We start from the raw sequence: 19,135 nt of genomic DNA, 5'->3' as shown, positions 1-19,135 counted from the left end.
CACTTTCCTGAACAATGATCACAAAAAGGCACACCATTTTACACTCTGCACACGTTACCGGATGCCACCCGAAACAGGATCTCCCGTGTTTGTGTTGTTTACATGATATCCGTTGACAAAATAAAGGACAAATTCTGGAGCAAGGAATGCGATATGCGCCAAAGAATATTATATCCTGTGACAAACGGCCTTTATTTACTATAGTTTGTGTGTCTGTGGCATCAATCTGTTTGGGATCTAGAATACATAGGCTAAGTCCTTAATTTCCATATTGACCTCCGTCATGGCAGCAACATGGCATTACAAAGCTTAGCATCCTTTAATTATTCTAAATGGAGCTTACATGCAGGACCAGCAAAGGAGAAATCAGCTTATTTCTGACATAGCCATCATCATGCATTACTGCTGGGACCGAGTGGGGGAGCCTGGGGAACCAAGGGGCTAATTGTGGAGACTAACAGTTAAAAGACCTAGTGAAATTAAAGATACAGACATTTTATTTTGAATGTGTGTGTTTTAACCAATCAGAACATTGCATTCCTCCATGTAGATCCGGTAAATGTGCGATGCGTGCACGCGGGTGCCGTTTGTTTACAAAGTCACAGAGAGACAGGCAGCAAAGCTTGTGGCTTATTTTAACCTATACCGTTTTCAGATACATATTTTAGCGTGCTGATTAAACCGAGTCTGGATGTCATCTTGAATGAAAAAAAAGGGAATAGTTCTGTAATCATCAGCTATGTTTGGACGGACGCGCAGCAATGGGAAGAAAACAGGTGAATGAAATCAAGCTTCATGTTTTATCATGCATTATTTTTCATTTCACTAGGTCTTTGAATCCCCCCCCCACCCACCCACCCCTTTTCCCCCCTCACTGCATATGTTTCTTTTCCCTTTTTACCTCCTTTATGATGAATTCCTGTTCTGTTCTTTGGCTACATATAGAAGTGTATATTTGTACGTCTCTAAATCTTTTGATGAATTGAACAAGGTGGACCCTCTTGTAAACAAGAGTAATGCTTTATTGAGTCGTCCACTCACAGTTAACAGTCTTTGTATTGAGTTGTGCTTGAAATGTACTGTAATTCTGCAAACTGTTAATACTAAGGCACAAAAGCCAAAAACAAATCTTAAAAAAACCCAAATAGGTGCGCCCGCTGGCCTGTGGTGTGTGTGTGTGTGTGTGTGTGTGTGTGTGTGTGTGTGTGTGTGTGTGTGTGTGTGTTACAGTCGCAACTTCTATAAATCCCTGAATTTTAAACAACCACCTAGCTCTTCCTCCACCACCCACGTCTACTTGTTGGTTTTTGGGAGGGTGTACAACTACATAGAATCGCCAGTCGCTTATACTCTAAGGAGTAAAACCGGGAGGGAGTAATGCAGTGGCGTGCACAGACATTTTGAGGGACAGGTGCTCAAGTGGAAAAAAGGGTACCTTGTGCGGCGCGTGGAACCACCTTAATAAGATTTATAGATTTTGGGGTATAAATAAGGGGTACACACGCAGATCCGACACACCAAAGGTCCAAAGCGCGGGGACATGTGATGCGAAAATGCGATGGTATGACATGCGCTGCTCCCATGCTTGTGGTTATGGTTAGGTTAGGTATTGAGGTTTCGGATCAATAGTATGTCGAAACTAAAGAATGTACCCATAAATACTATAATAGAAGCTTTTAATCCAGAATTGATAATTTCACCATGGACCACGTACACTGCACAAAACAAAAATTAAATGAACAAACGGTACAAAAAATTACTTTCAAAAGGGCACATTGCTGTCCAGAGTGCAATAGGGCAGGTGCTCTATTAGCACCACTAGTATCTATCTGTGCCAGTGATTATATTTTAAGTCCATTAGCAATATATTCACAACAAGTTATCCTGAACATGCATTTATTGTAAGATGTACTTTAATCATAATAATTAAAAATATATTGGTGATTATTATATTTTAAGTCCATTAGCAATATATTCATAGCAAGTTCTCCTGAACATGCATTTATTGTAAGATGTACTTTAATATAATAATTAAAAATACATTTGTGATTATTATATTTTAAGCACTTTATCAATATATTCATAGCAAGTTCTCCTGAACATGCATTTATTGTAAGATGTACTTTAATATAATAATTAAAAATACATTTGTGATTATTATATTTTAAGCACTTTATCAATATATTCATAGCAAGTTATCCTGAACATGCATTTATTGTAAGATGTACTTCAATATAATAATTATAAATACATTTGTGATTATTATATTTTAAGTCCATTAGCAATATATTCATAGCAAGTTCTCCTGAACATGCATTTATTGTAAGATGTACTTTAATATAATAATTAAAAATATATTTGTAGATTGTATTTTTTAAATGCATTCTTAGCATATTTTAAGTAAATACATTTGTAGATTGAATTTTAATACATTATAAATACAATACAAGTATAAACTTTCAGTATATTAAGTTTAAGTATATTAAGTACTAATGTGCTATAAATACTGCCAGGTGAAATGGGAGTGGCTAGAGGAAGTCCATTTCCCAGCATACACTGGGGCGCCAAGGAGCGTATGTTATTGTTCTTATTTGTGTTATTATTTGAATATTAGAATGTATACTGGAGTTATGTTATGGGTCATTGTGTTTAGGGTTTTGTTGTGGAGTTATTTGGTGATTTATGTTGTTTTATGTGATTTGTTAGTAAAACCATGAATCTAAATGTCTGTTGGTTTGGTCAGTCTCTCTCCCCTTTTCCCATTCATATGTATAGTAACATGGTTGCTCCAATTAAGAGTTATATATGCAATGTACAGGATTCAATACAGTAGGTCACCACTTTTGGTGTGACACAGCCGCACAGCACACACAGACAGCTTTGTTTACATTCCGTTGTCAACACGTGTGCGGCATAGAGGTGCAGAGAAGATGGATAGTTTATCCTGTGGAAGTATTCACACTACAGACAAAGTAGTGAGTCTTATTTGTGCATATTGTTCTTATTGCGTATTGTCTTCTTTCTTGGTCCCGCCTTATCGCTGCTTGCAGCTATATCTTTTTTTTCATTTTTTTTCTCTCTCGAGGGTTAAAACGCAAAAATAACGCAACCATAATCTAACAAGTTACTTTTCTCAGAAGGTAATCTTGTATGTTATTTTCAAGGCAGTAATCCAGTAACCTAACGAAGTTACTTTAGAAAGTAACGATACCCAACACTGCAGACGGATACACTTCATCAGCAAATCTTTGATTTTATGCTTCTGTACGGTTTCCAATTAGAATTAAAATGGTTGAGAATCACTGCGAGAGTCGTAAAAAATTCTTCTCTTATTGGGGGTCCCTGGCATATCTTTTCAATTGGGCGTCTGCCGGCTAATACATGTCAATTGTCAAATTGGGGTTTGGGTTTGAGAGCAACTGGTATAAGGTTATACGGTATAACGCCTGGAAAGGAGCCAGCTTAGGTGGTTCGGGCATCTGGTTAGGATGCCTCTCGGGCGTCTCCCTAGGGAGGTCCTTGAGGCACGTCCCACTGGGAGGAGACCCTGGGGTAGACCAAGGCGCAGTTGGAGGAAAGATAACGACTCACTGGCCTTGGAACGTCTCAGGGTCCCCCAGGAGGAAGTCACTAATGTTGCTCTGGAGAGGGAAGTCTGGAATACTCTGGTGGAGCTGTTGCCCACGTGATCGACTAGGGATAAGCGGTTGAAGATGGATGGATGGATGGTATAATGTGCAGTAATAGGCTGCTCTCACCAGATACTGTATGTGCCGCTCCTCTGTGCGCTCCTCCTGGCAGGAGGGGGTCGGGCTGCGGCCCGGCGGCGGCGGGGGCGTCACTCGCAACCCCAACTCCTCCTCCTCCTCTCCGGGAGCCTCCTCGCACCTGGATGGAGCCTCATCTAACGCCACACATGGGGTCTCACCTGCAACCTGACAAACAGACAGCAATAATAATAATAAAACTTAATTTGTATAGCACCTTTCATGACATGAAATGCAGCTCAAAGTGCTTTACGGAGCAATGGGCTCTGTAATGCACTCGGAATAACTCTTGCTACTTCCGGGCCGCTTCCCTACTTCCCTTACAGGTGTTACCAGTGATACTAATTAAGGCTCAGTTCCATTTAGTGTGCAGTGGTTTTCAAACTTTTTTTTCAAGGACCCCCATAACTCTGAGTGTACAAATGGACCAAATGAACCCTTAATGAGTTACAGACCCATACGGGTCATTTGGAACCCACTCAAGGACACTTTGGCCTCTTTTCCACCAAAATAACTTTGGTTCTAGAACTGGTTCTGTTCTAGCTTTTTTTAAACCTTGGTGCTTTTCACGGAACCAGTGACCATTTTTTGGTTCCAGTTCCGAACCAACTTTTTAGGGTTCTGGAACTTCTGGAACAATTCATTTTCAGTGGAAACACTCTGAACTGGTTCAATATTAGGCAGGGAAAAAGAACCGAATTGGTTCAACCCCAGGGGAAAAGGATCCTCAGAGACCCACTGGTGTAGCAGAGTTTCCAGTGAGCCAACACACACAATAGCAGCACCCTGACTCTCTCAACCAAAATTTGGTTGGCAAATGCGGAAGTATCGTGTTCTTCCGGGTGCTTCAAAATGCCACTGAGCAACTTCCATTGAAAAGAATAGCGGGAGGCGGGGCTGTCGCTCCGGTCCGCACTCTATCCTTTATAACTCTACTAGAGGTTCGGGCCGCTACGCAGTCCTCACCCCTAGCGCCACACGTCGCCAATCAGAAGAAGGAAATTGTGGGATTTGACAACCGTCCACTTGTTTCAGCTCAGTTTTAAAACCCTTTATTCTGCCCTTCACATCTAGTAGCGGATGGCCGCACATCGTAGACTCGTTTTAGAGGACCCCCTCTAAAACGAGATGATGCATCTCAAGGGGCTATCAAATTAAATAAAATGTCAATATATACACGCACACCCAGGGTAAATAGTATGTGTATATATACACACACACCCAGGATAAATAGTATGTGTATATATACACACACACCCAGGGTAAATAGTATGTGTACTGTACTCTAGTTTATGTAAAAGGGTATCTGCATGTTTAGGCAGATTTAACTTTTTAAATACCTTATATTTAATAGTGTTGGCCTGTGTGGTCATTATAAAGTGTTTGTCAACCACTGCTGTAAAACAACATTGGACAATAAAGTGTGACAGTCAGGCCCAATTGCTTATGTTAACCTGATGGCTTGTGCTTGCTGTAAGCACAAAATCTGGCAACCCAGGCCAAAGTATCTGGTTTCATACACCCGTTTGCTTGTTCACATGATCCTAGTCACATGACGGCACCAGGCAATCATGCTGCTGGCGTTGTGAATGAATTTGCTGTGGATATGTGTGTCGTTTTAACAAATACTGTACACTGTTTTGAAAAAACTATTATATATAATATAATAATATATAATAATAATACCTGATGTAAGAGCCATTAGGATGGTTATGTATTTTGGTTAGGTTGGCATTATTATTTTGGTGGCGAGCTTTAGATTTGACAGCACTGGGTGTGTATTTAGAGGGCACACAGGTGCAGTGATTCAGATCGGACACAGGGGATGGTGGGAGCACACCGTTCTTACCAGCCAGTAGCCAGAAGCAGACAAAAGAACAGGGTAATTGCTACCAATTATAGCTGGTATGTTCTTCCTATCACAACTAAATACACCCAAACTGAGCTCTACGACTGGACATCCATCTGTCATGTTTCTGTGTGCACTGCTGCGCATGATCACTTCCACCACCTGTGCAACAAAGATTGGAAGGTGAACGAATGCCGTTACACCTGCTGATCATGTTTTAGGGTGGGGAACAAAATCACAATAAATCAAAAGGCATATACATGCATGCACACAAACAAAGATGTGTAAGTTAAACTGGCTATAGTCACTGTGTGAGGGCCCCGGGTTCTTTCCAGTTAGGGCGACGTGGCGATCTAAGATAACATCAAGGAAGCAAATACAATTATAATACAACCGTATAATTAACTGTAATTAAATATGCCCATAGACCATGACCCATGATGAGATAAAGAGCTTTCATTCTCACTTTTATTTGGTGCTTGACTTGTGACCTACAACTGATGGGGGAAGGGGGCAAAGCTGTCGTCATATTATGCTTTAACATTGACATTAACATTATACCCCCTCTGTGAGCCAGAGGGATTAGCAGTGAGCCTCCTACCTAGTGGTCTAACTACAATCACAGAGTAATCCCAGGGGGAATCCCTCTAGCTGGGACCATGACCAGAACACATTAGCACTAGAGCCTGTCTTTTCTAATTAGACTGTCCGTTAACTCTCAGTAAGGGTGGGCAACAAAACTTGTTAAATTGCTTTTAATCACAATATCGAATCACAATATAATTAAGAATGACAATATAAATCGAATCGGCACCCTAGGTATCGAGATCATATTGAATCGTAAGTGAATCATCCCACCCCTAATTCTCAGGTGGTTTCAAAAGAGCCCTTATTTTCAGCCGTCTCAAGTATGGTACAAGTTTCTAATGTGTGCTGTTCCTTCCACTGAGTGGTCTACGCTGATGTCCTGCTGTCCCATTGGTTAAGGGTTAAAAGTCAGGAATCAAGTATCTAATTTTAGCGATCTCCTACTTATGTTCAGAGTGGAACTGGACCAGTGCAGCCAAGGCCATGACCCAATAACAGGATCAAAGACACTCTGCCACGTGTCACAGGTGGAGGTAGTCTTCACACTTTATTAGTCGGCCATTAGAAGGCAGACCAGCTCAGTGGATTTGTGGTTAGAGTGTCCGCCCTGGGACTGGGAGGTCGGGGTTCGATCCCCGGCCGGGTCATACCAAAGACTCAGCATCAAGGGTTTGATTGGGGGTAAGTCCCTGCGACATACTAGCACAGTGTGTACTTGTACATCAAGCTGCCTCACGCTACAGAAACAGGAGATAGGCTTCTGCAAGGCTTACTTTATTAGAAGGCAGACCAGTTCTCTGCTACGATATTATCCTATAAGGAACACTTCAAATGTCACATCATCGCAGGTTACTGTACGTGAGCAATAGGGTGAGTTAAAGAAAAAGCATAAAGATGGCTTTTCACAATGAGGAAATTGTTATAGTGTGTTGCTTTACACACTTCTGAATTTGATTTTGAATGAATCAAATTTAACGTTTAATTTATATAATTTATAAATGTATGTATTATTTTATTTTACATTATTATTATTTATTTTCCTTTAAAAAATTGCTGATCTGTCAGCAAAGCATAAGCAGTAGCTTAAAAGAGACCTATGCTTTTCTGGGCATAAAGGGGCGGGTCAATCCATAGAGAAAAATTTGATGTCTCATTGGCTGCTACAGTTCGTTGGAGCCATGTGTGTCGAAGGAGGGGCGGAACAATTTACACTGAGGGAGGAAGTATGCCGGAAGTGTCGAAGGCACACTACGTCACGTCATTACTGGCCAACAGCACATCTTTTATGGGACTTATCAGACCCGAACATGCGCTCTGTGGCGCATCTTGGGAAATGTTTGCCCACCCTTGAGCACATACGCTTCAGAGCCGGAAAGGGCGTCTGCCTTTATATGTCTATAAATGGAAATGGACGGTGGCTCCCAATTGGTTCATCAACCTGAAGGGAGAGTGTGTGTGTGTGTGTGTGTGTGCATGAGAGAGAGAGAGAGAGAGAGAGAGGTTGAATACAGGTGCAGAGAGAGCAGAGTTTAGCGCTATGCCACATTTTACAGACGTCTCTCCAAGGCTTTCTTTTCTCTTTTGAGAACGAAACGCCTGTGGTCTCCGAGGCTATATAAGTGGCAACATTTACCCCAACTCATGTCAGCAAGATAAATGATCTACATTCAACTACAGATCACTCTATAGGGCAGGCTACCCTTTGTGTCTTAGTTATATTGTCTAAAGTTGGAGGAGGTTAATAATGAACCATTACACTGTCAACTACTCTCCATAAACCTGTGGCATCTCGGAGGTAAAACATGGCTATCCCTGGCTTATGTTTTTGAAGAGATTATGATAGTGGTGACAGAGAGCCAGCAGGAGGCACTAATTCTATTGGCCTTAGTATCATCAGCCATTAAACCAAGCCCATGATTTGTCATTCCTGGTCAGTGGAGATCCTCCTCATTCCTGGTGCATTTATCTTAATGGTAGGTGTGGTAGTACTGTAAGTAGGGATGGGGCAGGAGTACTCAAGTAGTTCAACATAGAGTAATCACTTTCTTGTTTCTTTTCTTTGTTAAAAAATAATATCTCTGCTGTCGGGAGGAAACCACCTTAACTAATATTTTTCAGGAAAAGGAAAATATAAAAGTTTCAGGAAATTAATAAAACCTTATATTTTGAAAACAAAGCAATACTGCATCATCAAAGTTGGTGTTCGTTGTGACTTTATATATTTCAATTACTTGCATGAGAGGGGGAGAATTGGTGGAGTTTGAGGGTCCAATGGAGTTAAGAGGTTTTGTCCCAAGCCTGTGTCCCCTAGGCCTAGGGTACTGTAGGTAACCTCACAAAAACTATGCAGTAATCCTGGTCTCTAAACTGCCTCCCCCTGGCAAGCAGGGCGCCTGATGGAGGGGAAAGGAACTGGTTGGAATAACGTGTTCCTTCCACGCGCTACGTCCAACCGGTGAAAAGAAGCTGCTTGGACGCTCATGCATTGAAGGAAGCATGAGGTCAGTCCGTTGCTCTCCCCAGGTTAGCGGAGGGAGAGTAGAGCCCAGGATTACATTAGATATATATAATAAAAAAAAAAAAATTATATAATAAATATAAATGTAAATTTAACTATTAAAAAGTAATAAAAAAAATAATAATCTGCACAGAACCAAGGCAGAAATTATATCTGCACTGCACGTCAAAATGTCATCCTATCCAGTAGTTCCAAAGTTTGCACGCCCTGCGTAGGCAACCCGGCCTGGCAGAGACCTGCAATTTTCAACAACATTAAGGTGCAGTGAAGTTTAGGCTAGCCTGCTGTGTAGACATCGGATCAGAGCTGACATGGGGCAATGCATATCGGTTTTAAAACCACACTTTCACTTGGGTGTTCCTTTCAGACCCTATTCTTAGGACCTACGCTACATTTTCTGTCTTTCTTTCTTTCTGTTTTGTGAGTACTCTATATCAATTTAATTTTAATACTATCTCTTCCGGGCTGCTCGTTGGGAGCGGGACTGCGACGCTCGTAGGACGTTAAAAGTCTACAGAATTGTTATACCCTTATGATCAATAAGTTACTGATCAATACGTGGACACACCTATCAAACTACACTAAAGTTCAGTCAGATAACTCACGAATAGAGAGTGAGAATGAGAATACAAGTGTGCATTAATATTTTATCTTGGCGTTTGGCTCTGCTCCATTTTTCTACCTGCTCGACACAATTATACAACCATCATAAGAGACGGGAGATAGATATACAATAACAACCCCCCCATGGGGAATAGGAATAGCAGAGCCCACCAGTGGTGCTGGGGTGGCGGTGGGAGCAAACAGCGCATAACAACATCAGGAACGCATATGCAGAGGAAGGAACGCAGGAAGAATGCAGTTTTAGGTGAGCGCCACTATTTTTCCAACAACCGCCAACTAGTTTCTTTGCCGATAAAGTATAGTTTAAGACCACGACGGAGGTGCGCCATCTCTAGCGAATTTGAGTCATGGGAGACACCACCAAACATGCTAAAGCACACGAGTTGCTGCGTCGAACGTTGTGAAGTGCACTAGAGCCGACTCAGCCTCGTCCAAGTTGCAACCCGATAGGCACAGAATAGTAGATTATTATAGATCACTATTCCTGCTGGGCTCGCCCAGGCTTTTTTCTTTGAAAGGTTTATTTTGTCTTCCACTCCGCAGTTTGACCTTGGACCATGTGACCGTGGACCAGGCCTCTTCACGGAGCCTTCACAGAGCCCAACAAGAGTGTGACCGTGGACCCGGCCCCCTCACAGAGCATGTCCATGGACTTCTACCATATTATATTACACCACTAAACTATATCTTATCTTAATATTCTTATACATTATTATATATTATCTGACAACATTGTTATACCATATTATAGTATCGTACACTATTACATTCATTATTATTGTTAGTTCTACTACTTGTTTTGCCTGTATCTCCTCCCTGTCTCTCCTTTCTTTTTCTCTCCCCTGACACGGTCGAGGCAGATAGCCGCACACCCTAGAGTTGGGTTCTGCTTGACGTTTCTTCCTACCGGGGAGTTTTTCGTTACCACTGTCGTAATATTGCTTGCTCTGGGTGGGATCTCTGTCGGTTCGCAAACACAGAGAGCTTTGTCGCTCTACATGTAAAGTGTCTTGAGACAACTTGTTGCGATTTGACACTTTAATCAAATTGAATTGAAAACAAAAAGCCTGTGGTCCCCGAGGCTATTTGAAGAGGTATTGTGAGTGTATGCCCAGAACAGGCCCATGCTTAATTATTTTACTGCCAAGTACGTACAGTATACATTCATCCAGAATGTCCTTTTCCCTCATACCGGAAGAATAACAATAAAAGCTCTCGTAGTCTGCAGACCTCAATGTATGAAACCCGGGTACTCAGGAAGGGGAAAGCTATTACTAGGGACAATACACACCCGTTACACAGCCAATACCATCTTTTACCATCAGGGCGACGGTACATGGTACCTTCCCTGCAGGCTAGGGCCTCAAGATCGTTTGTTCCCATAAGTATAGGACTTGAACAAGCAGGCCCCATCTCAGTTCCGTGCATAGAGTGTGATGTGATGCCTCTTGGTACTATGACTGGTGGCCTTCTGTTGGCATTGTTTCTTTATTGTCCATGTACTGTGTGATCTGTTTGTTTGCATATGTTTTATGTATATCCTGATGACTGCTGTGCACAAAACAAATTTCCAAAAAGGACAAATAAAGTATCTATCTATGTAGCAGCAATGTCTCCGTCTGTGCTGTGCTCGGCCAAACGACTCAAACCCTAATCTAAAAAGGCTGAACAGACACGCTATCGCTATGCCATTTGTTTTGGAGAGTGAGAGTAACAAACACCCAAATTACCCAATAGTGCATTGCAACGTAAACAAAGTTGTATAGGCTACTACAGTTTCTAATGAAAAAGGAGACCCCCGCTGGTCAAATAAGGGCACTATAAAATGTCCCACATGAACGGGGTAAAATTTAGGTGGAAACGTTATGAATTCAACTCGTCTCGTCATATGCACTACGTCATCAAACAGAAAAGCCCTTTAACTAAATGTATGCTACCAGCTAGCAGCACAGAAAGAGTTAATACTTCTACTACAATAAGATTCACTAATAGGAATCGTATTGATCATTTTAATGGACAATGTGGAAGCCTGCTTTCCAAAAAGTGCTTGTGTTTTTTACCAGCATTGCAGCCAATGGCATTTGGAGTCATACGTTGCTGTGCACGCCAACGATAGGCTACTGTCAACGTAGTGTGTGTGTGCGTGTGTGCTTATGTCCGCATGCTGTGCACGTGTGCGTGCGTGTGTGTGTGAGTCTATCATCGATGTGCGAGCTAGTGCCTACAGTATGATGCCTACCAATGACATCAAAATAGTAATACCTGAAGTTATCACCAGATTAGCCCTGGTCCAGTGTGTTAATAGCAAGTCTCTCAGGACCAGGGCTATCACCAGATGAGCATATCAGAGTTTCACTCGACCTATGCTTAATGTTACTTTGCATTAATATTTCCCAGATGGCTGTCGTGGTGTTATGAGGTCCGATTAACGTTGTTGTCGTGGTCATGACATTTTTGTTGACGAATTAATGAATTGTCGTACAAATGATTAATGATTTGCGTTTTTGGCATTGAACATAGGAACATAAATAAAAAGTTTGTCCTTTAGGCTTCGTAAACTAAAGTTACACTGGACAGATATGACAACTTAATATACAAAGACATTTTACATATTTTATAACTTATTTTTTTGCAAAAAAATATTATAAATTATTATCTCAAACAATTGCAATCATATAATAATCGTGACAGGCTTTGATAAGACCAAAATGTAGTTCAAATTCACCTACAATCTCTGCTATATATCAAACACTATCCGATCTACTCACAAAAGGGGTATTCTTTCTAGCAGCATTTAGTTTACTTCAAGTAGCTTTTTATTTAACACCAACCATACACGGTTCATGTCTAACCTCAGTGAAATGTGTAACCAATGTCTAGTGAAGTTTAGAACCCAGGGCCGGGCCGCTGGTGTGGTGGTTAGGGAGGGAACCCTAGGCTGCAATGTGTTGCAATGTGGGAACCCTAGGCTGCAATGTGTTGCAATGTGGGAACCCTAGGCTGCAATGTGTTGCAATGTGGACACCCTAGGCTGCAATGTGTTGCAATGTGGACACCCTAGGCTGCAATGTGTTGCAATGTGGGAACCCTATAGGCTCACTCCCCATCTCTGTCCCCATTTCATGTCAGACTACTGTCCTATCAATAAAGCCGTGAGAGCCCAAAAAAAAATCTTCATGCGAGAGCTGTTCAGAGGGCTTTTTTCTGTAACAAAATGAAGATTATTTTCTTCACAGACAATTAGGCAAATCCTCTCCAAGTTAAATATGAACAGCAAAGACACTTATTTCTGACTAAATGCAGTTCGGTAGAAAAATATCACATTGTTACAAAGCAAAGGAGAAAATCTGCCACCAGAAGAATAGCAAACTGACTTGTCTTTGTAGAAAATAAAGGAATCCCTTTTAGACATTAAAGGAAAAATCACACCTGTGTGAAGTGCTCTTACACATCATCATGATGTAAAATAGACACTATGCCACTATGACTTAAAATTCTCCATTCATTGTCAATGGGAATTTTATGTTTATGTAAGGCGCTCCTCAAAAATAATTCAGTCATTATTCAAAGTACTACACAAAGATCTCGAGATCTTCTGATTCAAGGTGTTGGGATGAAATTATTCTAATTAAATGGTATAATATAATAGTCCTAACCTACTTAAACGTTTTTGAATCTCGGCTAACAGCGTGTTGTGGGTTCGACTGCCGATCCCGACGCCCTCTGCTACGTGTCACTGCCCATCTCTCCCTCTCTCGCCATGTCCTGTCAGACTACTGTTCACTATCAATAAAGGCCGAAAAAGCTAAAAAGTATAATAATTTAAAAAAATATATATAATAAATAAATAAAATCTTACTGCACAAAAGGTGTCTTTACTGATACAGAAAAGACAGGTTAAAGGGGCACGATCCATTAACCCATTTAGGACTGAGGCCGAATAAATAAATAAAATCTTCTGAATCCTAAAAGGTTCTGAAAAACCTATGTTTCTGTCAGTGGTGCTCAACCTATATTTCATGTCAAGGAACCCCAGAATGATCTGTATTTGGCCGCGGACCCTCATCTGAAAATATGTTGTTCCAGGGACACCCCCCTAGTAGCGAAGATTTTAGTTAAAAAACGTTCGCTCTGAAATAATATATATTCAAAGATTTGCGCCACATTTTCACGATTTTTCAAAAACAGCACACATGATATTAGCTGCAGCTGTGCTGCTTACTAGCCTGCCATGTTTGTACCTTTCTGAAGTGTTTAACCTGTACAGGATAACAAATAAAATAAGCCAAGGCCGTGTTTGATTCTAGAACTGCCAGCGACTTCTGAAATAACATTCTGTGGGTGAATACATTTAAACACATTATGTAGAACATATGTTCATGCAGCATGTATACACTATGCTTATAACTGAAGAGTTAATCGTGTCAAAAGTAACAGTCTTCTACCTTTTAGTTTACACTGTATTTTAGCAGCTTGTATATACTGTAACATACTGTATGCTAGTGAGCATACAGTACATGTTTAGTAAGCATGTGAGGAATTAGCTCATCGGTCTATTACAGTAGTTTTCAACCCTTTTCACGTCAAGGTCCATCATTGATTTGGCATTTGATCCATGGACCATCATTTGAGCCATGGACCATCATTTGAGCCATGGACCATCATTTGAGCCATGGACCATCATTTGAGCCATGGACCATCATCTGATGACATTTAGGCTCACAGACCCGAAACTTGAATAGGATTTTGTCCACAATTCCATGATAACAATTATTCTACCTTCTCTAATTGTGTAGACTTCTTGTATATTTGCGAACGCAGTGAGCCACTTACTATGATAGCAAGGGCTGAATGTCTGTGTGTGTGTGTGTGTGTGTGTGTGTGTGTGTGTGTGTCACGCTGTTACACCACCCGCCCGCCACCAGAGGGCGCAGCTGTAGCACACACACACACACACACAGGGCGCAGCTGTAGCACACACACACACACACACACACACACACACACACACACACGAGCTGCGTTCGCTTCCCGCGTTTGCGCGTCTTACTTGTAAGTAATGCAGTTGTTCAACAATAATGTAAGTCTTGAGAGTGTAAAATGAAACCAAATGGACCCATAAGGTCCATTTAGGTGCATTTTACACTCTCAAGAGTTAAAGATCTTTAAGGGTCCATTTGTTTACCAACTCTCATTCATTTAGCTGGGAACCACCTGGAACCCCCTCAGGGACCACTGGTTGAAAACCACTGGTCTATTAGAGGGTTTATTATGCACGCTACAGCCTTGCTCTTCTACTGAGGCCATGTCAAAATGCTACATATAAAATCTGCCTTTGTCTCTTTACAAGACAGCAGAGCATGCAGTTTTGTTTTGTTTTATATCAGACATGGTCCTCTTGCTCACAGGGTAACAACATGAGTCATGTCTGCTTGCACCAGCCCTCACACTTTGCAGTAACATTGTGTATGCTTCACATCCGTGTGGTCCATGCTTGCTAAAGGATCAAGCCCAGCCTGGGCCTGCCCTGGCTGTGCAGTGTGCATACTAAAGCAGGGCCAGATCCCATTCGGCAGGCCCTGAATGCCATAAGCACATTGGTGTAATCCCTGGCAGACTACTGAAACGGGTAACTGGATCACTTCTTTTAAAAGCACCTTAATGGATTGGCCTGGCCGTTGATTTTCTTTCTTTTTTTAAATATAGAGAATATTGATATGGATCAATCAAACGCTTTGCTCAAAGGGTTTTGTCATGCTGTCCTCGACTAGGCCTTGTTCACGTCCCTTTAATTTGTAAGTAAGTGGCACTCCATTGTAGGCCTGGAATTGGTCAGAATGCATCAAAATGAGAATTGACAAAACAAACAGCAACAGCAAAAACTTGCAACTAAAGAAATACACATATTTAGCTGTTATCCATAGTGCACTTGTCTTGGTAAATGGTGCACTTGCTGTAGGAATGGACTGTTCCGCCCGTCACCGTGCGTGCAGGACGCAAACATGCATATAATCTCTTCAAAATAATTATTCTGTCATGTATGGCACATCGATGCCTTTAGCCAATTCTCCTGTAGGCATTTCCCAAATGGCACCGTTTCTTATACTGTACCACCAGTTATTGTACTGTATAGTAGCAACCCTGCACTGTTTCAGTCTGACATGTAAGCAGACTGCACATACTGTACAAGATTAAGCAAACAGCCTGCACACGCAGGACCACGACATCCAAATGCAGAAATGGATGTGCATAAATGATGATGACCTACCCCTTCTTCTGTGATCTGTGGCAATGTCACGGCTTCCTTTTGGCCCCCTAGTTATCCAGTGCAGGGCGAGCTATAAAAGTCTCTGTTGCGGTGAGAGTCTTACCTACCAACCCAAAACCCTCTCCTCACTGCCACAGCAACAGAGAGCGGATTACTGGACTGTACCATTCTGTTGTTGGGAGGGGATTAGAGCATGGCCCCTTTCTGTGTGTGTGTGTGTGCGTGTGTGTGCGAGTCACAGTTGGTGTGCGTTTGTCGTCTATGTGTGTCCTGCATACAACAGATTACCCGGACCAGCGTTCTCCTTTAAGCTTCAAAAGGAGTAATACGTTTCGCACAAAAAAAACGTAAGGCGCTCCCATAAGATATGCACTTTAATATGACCAACATTGAAACCCAATGAATTGATGCTACTGAATTGACGCTACAATTGATTTCAGTGGATTATGGGAGAAGCCACATTCCCTTGTTACAGATGTTCTTTGAGGTTCACTAACACAAATAAAACCAACAGTGGACTGCATTAAACTGTTCATATTTGTGACATTTGTGGTCACCGACTCTAAAGTCATCACTCCATATACAGTACCCACAGTGGAGAAAAATGTTTTTTCTTGTTTATCTTGATCGGGCCCAAGTTCAAGACTGGGAATCATCTCATTAAGGGTCGTGGCAGATTAGTATCAGCTCTAACGGCAGGCCATTATATAACACTGCAAAACAGCATCCATGCCAGTGTAAACATGCTAAGCTTCGTTTTTTTAAAGACAACAATCCCAGCAGAGCAAATTCCACATTAACTGACAAAACGTAATCCCAGCTGTAGTACTAAGATCATCCACCCCTTTGGTTAAAAATACATGATCTAGTCCATCAATTTCACCCTTTTTTTACAGACAAACTCAAACAAGGTGTGCCATGTCATCACGCTCCATGTTTACTATGTTCGTCACTCTACTGTCTGAAACCTGGACACTTGCTAAAGCTCTCCACCAAACTACTACAGATTACCATAAAGTCAGCTCTCCACCAAACTACTACAGATTACCATAAAGTCAGCTCTCCACCAAACTACTACAGATTACCATAAAGTCAGCTCTCCACCAAACTACTACAGATTACCATAAAGTCAGCTCTCCACCAAACTACTACAGATTACCATAAAATCAGCTCTCCACCAAACTACTGCAGATTACCATAAAGTCAGCTCTCCACCAAACTACTACAGATTACCATAAAATCAGCTCTCCACCAAACTACTGCAGATTACCATAAAGTCAGCTCTCCACCAAACTACTACAGATTACCATAAAATCAGCTCTCCACCAAACTACTACAGATTACCATAAAGTCAGCTCTCCACCAAACTACTACAGATTACCATAAAATCAGCTCTCCACCAAACTACTACAGATTACCATAAAGTCAGCTCTCCACCAAACTACTACAGATTACCATAATGTCAGCTCTCCACCAAACTACTACAGATTACCATAAAGTCAGCTCTCCACCAAACTACTACAGATTACCATAAAGTCAGCTCTCCACCAAACTACTACAGATTACCATAATGTCAGCTCTCCACCAAACTACTACAGATTACCATAAAGTCAGCTCTCCACCAAACTACTACAGATTACCATAATGTCAGCTCTCCACCAAACTACTACAGATTACCATAAAGTCAGCTCTCCACCAAACTACTGCAGATTACCATAAAGTCAGCTCTCCACCAAACTACTACAGATTACCATAAAGTCAGCTCTCCACCAAACTACTACAGATTACCACAGAATGGCAGTCCAATGAAGTCGGGAGATCAGTCGGTCGGAACAAAAGTTGCTGAATGCACCTGCCGAGCCGACACCGGCAGACAGCTACAATGGTGCTGAAAATAGCCTATGGATTTTTCTTTCTTTTCATTTAAAATGTCCAATAACAGAAATCTCAGTGGCAGGCAAATAATGAAAAGACTATGATGTTGAGCAACACAAAGACTAGACAATAGAGATGCTCCGATAATCGGCCAGCGATCTTCACTCTAATCGGTGATCGGCAATTCACCCTATGTCAATTTAGTGGTATAAATGTCAATCAGACATAGAGTATAATATAATTTTGCATCTTTGTGACAGGCCTAAACATTCTCCCCTTCCTCCCCACACACAGGAACAGTTTTAACATGGGTTTTTGACATAGGATAATTTTGGAAATATTCAAAGTTGCCACAAGATCGGTATAGGTATATCATGAGAAAATAGAAGAAAAAGAAATCGGTCCCAAAAAACCTGATCGGAGCATCCCTACTAGACAAAAAGAAAAGAAAAACTTTTTCTCCCCTTCATGTCCCAATTTGATAAGTAAGCCCAGCCTCTCTAAGAGTACTCCATCTCTGATAACCCCCACAATAAATCATTGGGAGGGTGTAGATAGCCTCAGAGATAATAAATAGCAAGTTTTGTCGGCCCGTAAACAAGGAAGTGAATGGCTGCGCGCATGCGCAAAACATGTCCGGGAGCTCTGAGCAAGGCGTTGATTTTAGCGGTTGGGTTTTATACCATTAAAAACGACCTAAAGACGTCTCCAGACGTGTTGGGCCTTCTATGGGAGTAATTATAAAGACTTGTGGGGACGTCTTAGGCAAAATAAGTGTTAATATACCTTTAATGTTCAGAGATTTTGTTTGCTAAGGAATTTAGCAGACTCGTAGTTTGTCGTGAGCAGTAGTTTTGTTGTGCATGAACATGAAGGGACTCGACCTAACGACTTGAACTTGATCACCAACAGGGGTCAGAGTAGAGCTGGATAGAGCCAGGTACCTGTACTTTCTCTCCTCCCTCTTCCATCTTGATGTCTGCAGCCTTCTCTGTCCCCCCGGGGATCCCAGGGCTTCTGTTGTGCTGCTCTTGGGATGAGGTGACCGACAGCTGCCTCTGTAGTCGCAACACTTCCCTCTGGGACTCTCTCAGAAACTTCTCAAATTGCTGCTTAGCAGAAGGAACGGGGGAGCCCTACAGAGCCACAGAGACAGTCAGAAAATACCACACAACAATGAATCAATTGCTGCTTGATTTCCTGCTAACTAAATAGTACCATTATATAGTAGTTCCTTACCAAATATGGGCTTTGTCTGCTGAAATTATGTTCTGCAGTGTAATATTGCAAGTGAGTCCTGCATGCACAATTGCACATGTAATAGTCGTCTTTCCGTTGTTTGTGTGTGTGTGTGTGTGTGTGTGTGTGTGTGTGTGTGTGTGTGTGTGTGCTAAGCTACTAATATAGATATTAGTAATTAAAGCGGATCATGTTTGGAATTGTAACAGCTGAAATCAAAGATATATTAGTATTCCGATATTAACCTGCGGGCCGCTTTAAGACACTGTGGAGTACATGTAATGTAAATGTAGGGTCACCAACCCTGGCTGGCTCTGAAAGTCCAGATTGTGTACCAACTATAATGATATGGAAAACGTAGATGGCATAATAAAGAAACACTGGCCGGGTACAATGAACCCAGTATG

General features: G+C 41.6%; 1 protein-coding gene across 1 annotated transcript in view; it reads right to left on the bottom strand.

Moving 5' to 3' along the window:
- The window catches only part of LOC310855271 (peripheral-type benzodiazepine receptor-associated protein 1-like), a gene marked incomplete at its 5' end in the record, with an annotated part of 103,450 nt that overhangs the window by 44,641 nt on the left and 39,674 nt on the right, over window positions 1–19,135 (bottom strand). Inside the window, 3 exons of the mRNA XM_083760216.1 lie at window positions 1–7; window positions 3,759–3,935; window positions 18,434–18,625. The exon at window positions 1–7 is cut by the window's left edge and continues 77 nt beyond it. Of these exons, the coding sequence (XP_083616342.1) occupies window positions 1–7; window positions 3,759–3,935; window positions 18,434–18,625 (376 nt within the window). The remainder of the gene's footprint in view (window positions 8–3,758; window positions 3,936–18,433; window positions 18,626–19,135) is intronic.

The sequence above is a fragment of the Protomyctophum parallelum genome, assembly GCF_964188405.1.
Source record: "Protomyctophum parallelum genome assembly, chromosome: 1".
Classification (NCBI taxonomy): Eukaryota; Metazoa; Chordata; class Actinopteri; order Myctophiformes; family Myctophidae; genus Protomyctophum; species Protomyctophum parallelum.
This window is presented reverse-complemented; position numbering and strand designations above follow the sequence as displayed.